Source organism: Oryzias latipes, chromosome 13, assembly GCF_053564925.1.
Source record: "Oryzias latipes strain Hd-rR chromosome 13, Olatipes_Hd-rR_3.1".
NCBI classification, from domain to species: Eukaryota; Metazoa; Chordata; class Actinopteri; order Beloniformes; family Adrianichthyidae; genus Oryzias; species Oryzias latipes.
Window position 1 is genome coordinate 19,629,444 of NC_136249.1, and position 14,065 is coordinate 19,643,508.

The window sequence follows — 14,065 nt, forward strand, 5'->3', positions numbered from 1 at the left end:
TTTTCTCCTTTTTCGCCACTGATTAATCAAAGTTTTTCCTTTTGTACATTCCCTGCTGGGCGTTGACGTGCAGCTTCCTCCAATCAGCTGTCTCCCTGTCTCAGTCGAACGATGTTCTCGCGTGTTCTGGTCCCGACGGCTTGTTTTCATGGTTTTGCAGCAGCAGCTGCTGCCGCTGCCGCTTGAAGTCTCCGTCTGAAACACTGGACTGCGCGCCTGCATCGACCTATGCGGATACATTTCCTTTCTGATGCGTTTCTCTGGGAGCCCCGCGCTGCCACGCACCCCCGTGGTTTTGCAGAAAGAGGCAGCCAACCGGCCTCTTTCTCCGTCAATTCAACGGCGTCACACATCCTGCTCAGAAACACTTTAACGCCTCTCATGAAAATATGTTTTTGGGGATGCTGCAGCCTGCAGGATTGGAGCCAGCTAAAAACAACAACATGGACACTTTACTAACGCTTAAAAGCCTCATTTCTTAATTTTTTGTAGTTGATATCAATCTAAAGGTAAGCAGAGACTTTTAAATTGGTTTATTTATTTACTATAAGATTTCTTAAAATCAGTTTTTTGATGAGAAAGTAGCTGGAACTGAATCCTGTTTGTGTGTTTTTGTATCCCCCCCTCTGCTCCTTCAGACTCCAGCATGGATGATCATGAGAGTAACCTCTCTGGACAAATACAGACTGTTGAGAGGAGCGTGTTGTTCCTCAGACAGGAACATCTCTCCATGCTCCATGGCCTTCACCTGGAGATCCTGTCTTTGCAGAAACGATGCACAGGTGAGGGATGCACTCCTGCTGATGCTGCAGGAGACAGCACACTCACCTGACCCCTTACAAAATCAAGATAGCTGACTAAAAACTTTCCTAAATGACCTTTTTTATGTACAGGCAATGGTATTGTAACGAGACTTTTAATAAATGACATTACTTTATAGAGATTAACGTGGATTAGATTAGGCCCGATTTATCCTGAGCTCAGATATTAAAATGCAGAGTGGAAACTAAGCAGAAATCCAAACAGCAGCTGAATGTATTTGTGTACAAACGGACAATGATAAATCCTTATTTTGTAATAAATTTTACAGAATTTGAAAATGAATTTTCCCCCCTGAAATGATAAAATATGGTCCATAATCTGTTCTTCAAGATTCAAGCAAAAAAGGTGGGTTATTCACCAAAACTACGGGTTTGATTAAGATAAGATAAAGATTTAAAATCCTTTTTACCTGTAAAATCTTTAAATAAATCAAACAATAAACAAAAAATAACTTGATAGGTGTAACTGTTTGTCAAATTTAGTAGTTCAGTGCCATAATCTTACGTTCATCAATATTTTATGGCTTTTCTTTACTATCCATCAACAAACTCTCTAAAATATTGGATTTACTGAGAATTTCAATGACTACATCTAAAGATATTTGGTAAGAAGACTTTTTAAAATAATCTATCATCTTTCCAACGGTTTCTTTTGCAATATCCAATATTAGAGTTAAGTCATTTTAAATTAATTTGACTTTAAATTCAAATAGGAAAACTTAAATTTCAAGACTACATGTCCTCTTTCATCTACGCCACACAATCCACCATCAGTCACAGCCTGACGACGGCTACACGGTGATGTCATGCTTCAGTTCATTTCCTGTTTGAGCTCTAATGGACATGCCTTTTTATTTCATCAAGCGTGCATGTCAACACAATTTCACACCACTGCTGTTCTTGGAGGATCTGCAATTTCAGTCAGTTATGGGGTCTTTTTGTCTAATGAAATTCCCACCCTCACTCTCTAGATTAGATCTGGTAGTAAAGTGAATTCAAAACAGAGTTCATCATTAGTGAGTTGATTGGAGTTAAAATGTGAGTGACTGAGTGGGTCTTTGAAAGAGAATAGCAAAGCGTGCACTGTTCTGTGTCAGCCACAGAAAGAGATGTACACAAATAACCATAATGGTTTGTCCATAAATCCTTTGGTAATCCATATGATCTGTGTGGTGCACAGATGCTGGGGAGGGTGTGTGTGTGTGTGTGGGGGGGGGTGCACATTTGAGTGAATTTGTGTGTAGAGGGAGGGTGAAGACGAGGTAGATGGCTCATAGCCAGTTGGTACAGCATCAACAGAGGAACCTCTTCTTCCTCATCCTCGTTTTTATTGGATCTTCTTCATCAAGTATAAATGAAAAGCAAGTTTGCTGCTCTCACTTTTAATGTTTTTTTTGTTAGATTTACACTTTTACACATTCAAGAATGTGTTTTTTGAGGCTTTAAAATAACTGAGTGCTAGTCTCTCAGCTGCAATGAGCATGTTTCTTCCCCAGAACCCCTTCATGCAAAAAAAAAAAAAGATAAATACAATCCCATTGTACCAGTAGTCACAGTTATAATTTGAATTTTGTTGACAAACTGCTTGGAGTTATATCAGGTCTGCACACACACTCAGCACACACATTTTGCTGAGTGTCTTTTAAGCTTCTTATGATGCTCCAGCTCCACAGACAAAAATCTGTCAAAGGATTTTTCAGGCCCTCCTTTGCAGAATAAGATTAAATACAAGAATAAGAAAGGAGAGAAGATACATGGTTGTGTTAACTTCATCTCCTCTGCTCTCATAGTTTGTTTTTTCCTTAAATGATGCAGTTGCATCTTTAACATTATTGACCATTCACTGAAAGCTCAAACCTCCACTTAAACCTCTGCAGCTGACGTGACGTCTGTCATGAAAATGAAAGGTGGTTTGCCTGTGCTGCTGCTGCCATCTCCCTGATATGTAGCCTGGAAGGATACTGCAAGGTTGAGCTGACAATGCTGCTGTGCATATTAGCTTTGCCTTTGTGATGCTGACCTCCTCTTTTATTGTCTCGAGCGTCCAGAATTTACTCATCCACATAAAGCCCTTTCATGCAGCCGTCTTAATGAGATATGAGCTTAATCAGGTTTCCTTTAGCTCGTGCTCTTCTTGTGTGTCTCTGTGCGTGAGGATGTGTCCTTCAGGATGTGTTTTCTGTGTTCAGAGCTGAATCAATGAAACAGTAAACCTTGACTCTCAGTTGTGCTACAGGAGATAAGACTGGCTTTTAAAATGTAGCAGACAAAAAGATGCTGCACTTTGCTGAGTGCCTAATTTTATAGTTCAATTATTGTTAGTGACCAACAAATTTCTGTGCTTTCAGTAACTTATGCATTTATTGTTTGTAGAAAAGGACAACACAAGAGAAGGGGGTTCAATATTGTAGTAGCAATCAGGGAATTTTATTAGTGTCCCCTTCTCCTTATCTGTATTCCATCGTTACTTCCTTTCTTTCCTTCATCCTACATCCCCTGGCCTTGTCTCTTCCTGCCAGCTGCTTGAGCAGGCGTTACGCTGACTGCAGAGGAAAGGAAAAAAGGGTGCGACAAGGACTGCTAGAAAACGAAAAACCTTTGAGATGATTCTATGATCTTGATTTGTCGAAACCAAATATCCACTTGAGAACTTCACTTTCACTGCTCAGAATTCAAGAATAAGCCTGAATGTAGTGGGGGTTTTTTTGTTTGTTTTTTAAGAAAAGATCCAGATTTGGACAGCTTTGCTAACAAACCCTACATTTCAAGTTCGGGAAATTTGAAAGACTTAAATCCATAAACAGTCCGCTGCACCTAAACATGCTTCAAAGAAGCTGAATGAGGATATTTCTCTGCTGCTGCCAGGTCAGTCTGAATCATCATGAAGATGAGAGGCAGCCCAGACACAAGCAGGCACACTAACTGCCTTCACACCCACTTCAGATACTCTTCACTGGTATATAGGCCACTAAAAGACTGAACAACAAGCACAAACCTGCCTGAAGTCCTATTCTTACAAGAATATCAGCTGCAACAAATTCTCCTCTCTAAAGCATTGATGTTACTTCCCTTCCTAAATGAAGTCATTATTGAATTCAGCTTCTGTCATAATAAGCGTCATTGTTCATGAATAAATGTTGGCTTTAGCTAAAAGATGCTCTTGTTTTGAAAATCTACTAATGCATTAATAAGGAACATATGTTAGAAGATATTTGGAACTAAGATGAGCACCAAAGTAAAAGCATCAATAAGCAGTGCTTTGAGGAAAATTAGGCATTGTTTTCTTCATTTGTCATTTTTCTCCTTTCTTTGCACCACACGTCCTAAGAAATTTCTAAGAGCAACAACAACAAAACGTGTGTTGAAAAGTGAAGGAAGTATCGAGATAAAACCACCTGCTATGAGTGATGCCAAACTTACCAAGACTTAAAATGTAAAAATATGTGTCTCTTTGCACCAATTAAGATATTAGAAATGAAAAAGCTGATGCCTTTTTACACAATTAGAAAATTAAATCCCAAAAGTTCAAGGTGTACCCCGCCTTTACCCAGCAGTAGCCCTGTGACTCCGATAGGGATTCAGCAGAATTGATGGATGGATGGATGGATGGATAGAAATTAAACTAAGAACAAAAGTATTCTTATTCCGAGTCTCTGGGTCTCGGCTGAAGCAAGAAGTTCTTTTTTATTTTCAGATGAGCTGAGATGAACTGACTGAGATGGACACGTGTTGTATTTAACTGTGATTATTTTTACACTCAAATGTTTAAATGAGCTCCTGTGCTCTTTTTCAATGCTAGATTACAAAAAAAAGAAAAAATAATACTTCCCTTTGGAACAGAAAGTCTCATCATGACAGTCCAGCTTTTTCTGCAGAGATGTCCCAAACCTGAATCTGTCTCTGCAGAGTCCAATTGTCTCCTGTATAAGAATGAGTTTAAACTTTTAATGAAACTATTTTTGGATATCAAAAAAGGATGCAGAAGGCTTTAAAATGTTGAGCTGTTGTGTTGCTGCACACCCTGAGTGTTTCTCTCAGTTGTTCATAGTTTCTGTTCTGATTCCAAAGCCATTTTTTTAATTCAAACACTACATATTAAAGTTGCATGTCGATAGAGGAACAGTTTTTTTTTTTTCTTCCACTCTTTAGCAGGACATCATTTGCCAAGTTGCAGGCACTGAGCCTTTGATGTAAAGTTTCAAATTTTGTCTCATAAATGATGCATCAGTTTGTAGACTGTCTGCAGTGCATCTAACAAGAAAGAGAGAAAAAAAACTACAGCTCTATGAGGAGAAAGGGAATGTGTTTTCCACTCAAATATGACTACATGGTACATATTTTAACCCAGAATTGTTGTGTTTTTCTTCTGCTTTTTAGAGCTAACAAGCGATTTGAAGCTAAAGCCACCAGGCAGGAGCCAGATAGGTATGTATTGAAGTAAAACAATAAAAAATACACTCCATGAATGAGGATTTTCTTCGTAATATGTCATAAGCCTTACCCGCTTGTCACAAATCTGTGGAAAGGCTAAATTTGTTAGACACCAAAAAGACTTCAGTTTGCATCTAACCGATCTAGTTTGTCTTCATGATTTTTTTAACATCAATCTAGCAAATCCATGTGCCCATGTCTTTCCATCCTTCCACCCCCTCCAGGGAATCGATCCCTATCATCTACCCTCCTCCCTCTGCTGTCATTTTTTATCTCAAGATGGGAGAGAGAGAGCTTTTTACAGATGGAGAATCGCTTTGTGAATAACAGCTGTGAGGACGGGACGCGCTCTCTGCAAAAAAAAAATAAAAAATACCAGCACAGCTGGAAAGCTGCAATGTTTTCAGGCAGTTGCGGCTTCGCCGGCCCATAAATAGAAACCGTTTGGTCACAGCGAAGTAGATGGAATGCAGAAAGATCAGTCAAAAGGCTGAGTAAATGTGTTTGTGCTTCTTTGAGACTGATGGGGGGAGGAGGGGGTGCCATGCTTTGCTGCATTACTCAGCCATTAGATTCCATCTCTTTCCCCTGTGCAGGTTTTTTTCCCTGATCCATCAATCCCACACAGCCCCCACCCTCACAGATTGATCCGTCCTCTTTTTTTTACTCCTTTTGCTCTCCTCAACGTCCCAGAGGGAGGTTCAGTTTACAGACTTTACTGAGATGTCGAGCATGGAAAAAAGAGAGAGACGAAAGCAGGAGACTGGGTCAGCTGCAGATGTGCTGAAGAGAAGGGGGTTATTGGAGAATATCTGGACCATATTAGATATCTATAGTCAGCATATGAGCTGGAGACAGAAAACCTGATACTCAGATCTAGGAGGAAAATGTGGATAGAAAATTAGAAGAAGAAAAAAAGAAGTGATAAAAGGAAACAGTTAAAACTGAGTTAAAATAAAAAGAAACAGAGAGGAGCAGTTTCAACCTTTGTGAAGGAAATCTCTATTGCAACTGGGAAGGTGCAGCTCAGTCAGCCCAGAGGCTCCTCCACCAACTACAAGCTTTTTATCTAGTCCTCCTGGGAGTGAAAAACTTCTGTCGACAGAAGCTGTTTGAGAGCAGAATATAAATATATATATGGTTTTTTTTCTGATTTTGGAAGGCCTTTTGGTGTAGAGTGGAGCATGCTTCAAGCAGACAGCTTTCAAAGGCAGGTTAAGGCCTGTTCATCTAGATCAGGGGTCTGCAACCTTCAACACGAAGAGCCATTCGGATGGATTTCTCACTGACAAATTCCAGTAGGAGCTGCAAAGTCTTATTTCACCCTTTAGAAACAGAATATACCTATTTGTGTTTATATTATGGACACTATTAGGATACATATATATGAAATATTTTAAAGAAAAAATGAAATAGGCCTTTTTTCTAAATATGAAATTGTTTATGTGACTTACTTTCAAATAAAACATCCTGTTCCACATAGGAGCTATGGAAGCGATTCTGTAGCATAATTAAAAATAAAGGTCAAAACCAGAAATGCTTTTTCATTTTAAAAATGAAGCTGCATTTTTTGACTCAAAATTAAAATGAAAAAGCAATCAGCCAAAATGCTTTTTCCTTTTCTTCTTTAACACCGCTTATTCTGTCACTTAATTAAGATGATAATGAAAATGGTATTTGACATTTCATTTTCAAAAAGTTCTCTGGTAAATGTGTTGCAAAATTCATTGCACCGCAGACAAGCTTTTTTTTCTTCGGACTGGCAGCCGCCTTCGCATAGCGGAGCACAAAGCTCCGCGACCCAAAGCTCCCGATCGCCGAAGGCGGAAATGCTGCTACGATCTGAGAAACCATCACATGAATTTGTGTTTCCAGTGGTGTCCAGAACAAAATAAAGGATGATGTAATTCCCACATATTTACATCCAAGATGCTCATTGCCCATTCGGAGTTTTAAGTACCTCCACGGCTAATGTTTAAAGCACATATTAGCCTAATGCTAACCCGTCTTTCGGGTCCTCCTTGCAGCGAAGAAAAAAGCATTGACCACGCGGATTTAAAAAAATATGAGCGAACAGGCCCTTAATGATAATCACAACAGCAATAAAGCACATTTAGAAGATAGTCTCCTGCAGCTTTGCACTGAGTGCGTGTTGGTCCAACCAGCAAACATTTAACATGGCGAAATCTGTTATATCTCTTGATGGGGCTCCAGCTGTCATCGAACAGCAAAATCAGCGCGAAGCTGCAAATGAATATGTAAATATGTGGGAATTACATCATCCTTTATTTATTGATTTTGAGTCATTTGATGCAGTTACATTTTGAAAATCAAAAAGCATTTCTGTTAATCCATTTTAATTGTCAAATTAGACATTTCTAAATGAATTTTGCTACACATTTATCAGAGAACTTTTTGAAAATGAAATGTCAAATACCATTTTCATTATCATTTTAATTAAGTGACAGAATAAGCGGTGTTGAAGTAGAAAAGGAAAAAGCATTTTGAAGGATTGATTTTTCATTTTCATTTTGAGTCATGTGATCCGGCTTCATTTGGAAAATTAAAAAGCATTTCTGTTAATCCATTTTAATTGTTAAATTAGACATTTCTAATTTCTGGTTTTGACTTTTATTTTTAATTATGGTACAGAATCGCTTCCATATAGGATCATCCCAATGCAGCAAATGTAATAGTAGGTAGAGTTTGTTTTACTGTTTTTGGTATATCTCAGCCACAAATTCATAAAACTAACAGAGCAAATTACGAGACCCTTGCTGTAATTCTCTGATCTTAACTTAACATTCTTTAATTTTTTTCAATAGTAGACTTCCGGTGCACCTTATGTATAAATTCTGGTTTTGCTTACTGGCCTCAGATTGATTTTCTGTGGCAGACAGTGGTCAAAAGTCTGAGTGTTTGTTGTTGTTAAATTCCACTAATGCTTTCGAATGCTCTGCATGTAAATTAACACTGGCAGTTATGGTCTGTGTCTAACAGAATTGCTAGAGGAAGAGGAGATCCTGGACGCCCGATGTTGTGACTTGAAAAACCGACTGACAGAGAAGGAGTGTGCTTTAGCAGAACTTCGAAAGGAGCTGAGTACGAAAGGGTCTTTAGTTGGAGCGCTTAGAGCCAACCTCAAGGAAAAGGAGCGCCACTTTCTGGAGGAGCTTAAACACCGCAGCCATTGTTCAACTGTCCTCAACAGAGAGCTACAGAAGCAAACAGAGGCAGCAGCGTACCTCTCCTTCCAGCTGCACGCTGCCAGACAGAAACTGCACCAGCAGCGGCTGCAGCAAAGGCAAGGACTCCTCGCAAAAGCCAGCAGCCAGGGGGCGCAGCATGCTGCAGAGCAGAACTCCACGTCTCCTGTATCGGCATGCTCTCCTCCCGTGGTCAAACCCAAGCGTAAGAGCACCAAGCTGTCTTCCAGAGTGCAGCGTGCTCGGGAGTGCGTTCCCATGGAGAAAGTTTTGGGCCCTGCAGAGCCCACGGCCATGCCGGACCCGGCTCTCTTCCTCCACCCCCACAGGCACAGAGCACGCTCCAGGCTCACCTTGGCACAAAGACGGGATGAGGATGAGGAGAAAGGTGGAGGGGAGAGGCTGGTGGGGCCCCATGATGAAGCCGGCAGGCTGGTGTCCTCAGCAGCTGCGTCCTCTGCTGCTCAGACAAACGCAGATTAGTGAAAAGTGCCGCTGCGTACTTCTGTCAAACTGTTGGTAATTGTTGATTTGCACCTTGACTGGATTGAGACTGACTGGTTTTAGCTATTATGATATATACACTAACCATAGATACTTTTTTAACATGTACTTTAATATAACCTCAAGTAACTTGTAAAGGAAACATTAGTTTTAGAAAGAAGTTAGATGATTTGTTTACTCTGCTGTTAAATGCTGTGTACACTGGGGAGCCTTATTTCAACGTAGCCTCTGATAGATTTACAACAAACCACAGGTAGACAGTCGTAGCTGACAATAAAAGTGAACTACAGTCCTGTTGTGGGACCCAATCAACTGTGAACTGTCAAGATCCCCTCATGTGACAAACACTTGTCCTTCTGAGCCCCACATCTCTATAGATATATATATATTCCAGGCTGGAGTACGTTTTAAAGAAGAAGACTGTACGTAAAATGGTACGCAAATAGCAGCTTGAGAAGAATGCCTCTTGCATTGTGGCATCCTGCATTAGTAATGAGTTCAAATGTGCACTTAGGACCTCGTTTCCCAAAAACCCAGGAAATGTTTGGCAAGTAATCTATTTCAAATCACTTCCAAAATATGCTAAAATAGTGCAAAACCAGAATATTTAATGCTGAGTACATCAGGGAGGGTTTCTTATGTAATTGTTTTGCAGCTGAGAAGCTCATCCTTGGTGTTTTTAAATACACTCCCTGTTGTAGCTTTCAGCTGCTAAACCATTTTCCCTTTTGTTTTTCCATACAAGTGTTTCAGGAGGGGGGTAGCAGACAGCAGGACGTCCTGCTGTTTGGATCTCATTCTTAATTATCCCGGGTGTTGGCTCCTTTTTGCCTGGAGGATAAGTTATCAACTATATACTATTTTCTTTTAATATACAACCTATACACACCAGACTAAACAGAGCTGCTCGTCGGTTCTGTTAGTTTCTCAGTCTTCCCTGGCTATTTTAGTCTTTCAAATAAATTGTAACATAGATCACAAATACTTTTAATTCCCAAATGAGGGGAAAATGTGCACATTGCTGAATTTTACACTGCGTCCATACATTTTTTTTTTTTGTAATGGCATCACTTGAACCCCTTCAAAGAAAGAAAAAGTTTTTTTGTCTGGGGACTTTATATTTTTAATTCAACGTGAGCTTTTATTTGATCCCCAGGTCACAAATACATGAAAGAAATCAGTTTTATTGTAAAGAAACATATATTTTGCATACTTAATTTATTCAGTGGATGAACTAATTACATTAATACAATGATTCCATTAAATAATTGGATATAAATAAATCTGTTCAAAAATCAGACTACATTTGCACCGCAGTGCCTGTGTCAGGTGGAGAAGTTAGATAAGCGGGTGAAGGTCGAGTGGAAAACAACACACAGAAAAATATATGCATGTATGAATATACATACGTTTATAGAGGTGTTGTGCACTTTTTTCTAAATTTTGCAGGGGGACTCTTGCTTTGCAGCTTTCCAAATTCAGGTCATAATCGATTCTGACTTGTTGCACCATGTGATTTACTCAGGTGTGGTTTGTGTACTGAACACACAGACAAGAGCTTCTTCACCAGGTGTTGAGCTTTCTTTTCACCTCAGGAACAAACAAAACGAGTCTCTTTTTGTGTCTCTGAAGGCACGGAGCACAGAGAGATGTAAGGCGGGGCCTGTGTTCTCAACCATTTTTGGAAACTTTCTCTGAACTAAAACACACAAAGGCACTGCTTGTATTGACAAGAGGGAACAGTGAGCATAAAGACTGAGATTGTTAAGTGTTGTTAGGAAAAATGTGCAGATGGTGCCCCCTGGTGTTGAAGAAATACAAGAAAAAAGAAAAAAAATGACTCGAAATACTGTATGTGCAATAGCTGGCATCAATAACCCCCCATCCGCTGCTGACCCACTGTAATTACTGCCTTATAAGATGAACTGAGTGTACCTGGATACTTTTTAGGGCAGTGTCGAAACTCCTTTCACTCAAATACTTATAAGAAAAAATGATGATGAATTTGCTGATCAAAATTTTGGGGTTGAAGTTTTTCACAGTCCATTCAAAGTCTTTGTCTTTGACACAAGCCTTTTTGTAGAAGTTTTTCTCTCAACTGCGTATTTGAGGTTTAACGTTGTTAATATATTGTCAATATAGCAATGTGGATCTGTGGCTTAAATCAGTTTTTTTTTCACTCATAATGATCTGTTTCATTTTACATGTACACAACATTATTCTTTTCAAATGCATCTAAAAGTTAATCTAATTTAAAAAATAAAAAACACTAAATGAAGAGCAGTTTTATTATGTAACATTAGGTTATTGTTTTTTATTTTTACGAGTAGAACTTTTTCTGTTTTCAGAAAATACTGAGCCATTGAGGGTTTTCCATCGCTCTTCCAGGTTTTTAGCAAGATAGGATCTGAGACTCAACCACTGCAATTTTACCTTTGTGTTCATGTAACACATTTTTAAAAGGTCAATCTAAAAGTTGAGTTCTGATTGCTTCTTTGTTCACTTTTCAAAGATCTCTTTTGTTTTTGCTCCCTGTTTCTCTCACCATACTTTATATCAGTTTGTGCTTCCACATCTATGGTACTGTATTGATCAGGACTGTTTTTTTTAAAGATGTCAGCTTTGCCAGCTATTTCTGTTCATCTTGCTCTGTTCAGCCATGCCCAGGTCAGCATGTGGTTTTTGTAAAGGAACCCATCCCCTGAAAAACTCTGTGTGGGCCCAAAATACGTCATTTTGAGCAATAATTGAATAAAGTACCCAGTATGAAATACATATTGCTGAGACGCTGTGAGATGTTTGTCCATGATTGAGCAGAAGAAGTAAACCTGTAAGAGTATAAACTGCTTTGGTGTCCTGATTGAAGTGAAACAAAGAACTGCAATTCTGATGAGTCCATTGTTTACTTTTTTTTTCTAAGGTTTAAAATGAACATATGTTCACAGGGAAAACTTTAAAGACACAGAATGTCTGTCAAATTAGTTTTCCTTCTTTGTCTTTCACCTACCTTTCCTTGAGGGTTGCCACAGCGAAAACATCTACCTGAAAACATCTACTGACATCTACTGACATCTGCAGAGGTTGGACCTGCCAGGTCCAACCTCAGCACCCTTTCACCAACACAACACTGTCTCTACTCGGAATTCTGTACCTGTAGTTTGAAGACATTTCATCATTTTAGAAAACGCATCTTTTTTGTTTTGGGTTTGAGTTTGATTTTATGTTTCATTTGAGTGTCATGAACTCATGTTCCCAGCCTGCATGGGCTTATATGACACTGGAAGACAGAATACAGAAAATGGCTATCACAGAAATAAAATAAGGATAAACAATACTTCACCCAATCAGAGTCTAACTGAATACAAAGTGTCTATTCTTATTGTCCATGCCTTTTCCAAAAAAGTTGTTTTTTGGGAATAAAAATCCCTTTTTAAAATTTGGCCTCTATCACAACATGGGGATTAAAAATAATTTTCACAAAGGTGACATCTCTTATAAAAGATATCCCAAAGTGTTTAAAACTGACAACACTTTGGCACAAAAACTACATTTATCACTTTATTGTGAAAAACACGGTTGGAATTTTCAAGGACTTAATGAAAACATTAATTTAAATTTAATATGTGAATCTATGAAGTGGAAGTATATATTACTTATTTCTAAGTCATGTTTTTGTAAATGTTTGCAAATCAGAAGTACCCCTCAGAGTGAAGGAAAGCCTCCCTGGGGATAAAGATGTTCCTGCTTGAGAATCACTGTCCAAAGCGTTCTAGGGGGAGGCAGATGTATTTGAACAGCACGACTCATGAGTCACACAAAAAAACGCAAACTAAATGGACAAAAACTTCAAAGTAAAACTGCCAAAACTGATTTTTAGCAATTAATAACAACAATCTGTTATAAACTAATGAGGAGAGAATAGTGCAGATTAAAGATTTTTGGCTGTCCCTTAGTAAAAAGTTTTTCATTTGAAGTGTATTTTATTAAGTAAACGTAATAAAAGTATAGCAAGTATACTATGGACCATGTACATGTTGTGTGGTAAGTCATTCATTCAATCTTCTAAACCCGTTCTGTCCCTTTTTGGGGTCACGGGGCTGCTGGAGCCTATCCGTCGCCAGTCTGTGGTAGGGCCACAATCACACACCCATTCACACTCACATTCATACTTAGGGACAATTTAGTAACCATTTAGTAACCAATTAACCTTCTTGGAAGCTGGACTCCCCGGAAAAAACCCACGCATGCACGGGGAGAACATGCAAAATCCACACAGAAAGGTCCCCACTGGTGTTCTGTTTCGGGTCCACCAGTCGGGACTTGAACTAGGTGTTCTTGCTCTGAGGCAAAAGCGCTAACCACTGTGCCACCATGTACAAAGTATACTAACAAATCACTACTTCAGACTAAATTAGAATGTTTTAAGTTTACATCATATAGATACTATATAAGAAAGTAAACTTCCAGTATATGGCCACACTTTAGTATACTCTAAGTATACTTGTTGTACACTTAATTAAATAGACTACTTTTTGTTGAGGGCTGAGCTCAAAAGTATTGTTCTCAGCTTGGATTTAACCACTGTCAGAGTTAAACTTGTCAAACATCAACAGGAAAACAGTTCCAGATTTTGACTGCATGAAACTGAAATGCCACTTTATCCTGTTAAGTCCGGATTCTGGGTAACAGCAGTGCTGGGCTTGTCCTTGAGCTCCTTGTAGCCCCAAGTGGTTCCTTTTGGACCAACATGTCAGAGATTTACTTTTTGTACTAAGTACTATTTAGTACTTTGTACTAAGCAATGCAGACGTTTACACCGGCAGAGTTGGTTTAACGTGTTCTCTGAGTGACTGAAAACTTTTGCAAAAGCCTGAAGACAGAACTAATGTGGTTGTACTTCCTAGTCTCAGCCAGAACCCCAGAAGCAGTTATGGTTGAACTACAGATACCTTTACTGAGTCCAGGAAGCAGACTGTTACAGTTGCACACAAAGTCTGATTTAGACACCGTACATTTAATTCTGGCAATGTTTATGAGATAGTAAACATAGTGCTGTAGACATAGATTTAATGTAACTGTTTGTTTTAGTCTGATAATTACCCC

The 14,065-nt window shown here is 39.0% G+C and overlaps 1 protein-coding gene across 1 annotated transcript; it reads left to right on the forward strand.

Moving 5' to 3' along the window:
• The first annotated feature begins 91 nt into the window (after positions 1-91).
• Positions 92-11,735, forward strand: ccdc92ba (coiled-coil domain containing 92Ba). Its single transcript, XM_011482603.4, has 4 exons — positions 92-509; positions 639-782; positions 5,199-5,246; positions 8,253-11,735. The coding sequence occupies exons 2-4, from the start codon at positions 647-649 to the stop codon at positions 8,939-8,941; spliced, it is 873 nt and encodes a 290-aa protein (XP_011480905.1). The 5' UTR covers positions 92-509; positions 639-646; the 3' UTR covers positions 8,942-11,735.
• Positions 11,736-14,065: the final 2,330 nt, after the last annotated feature.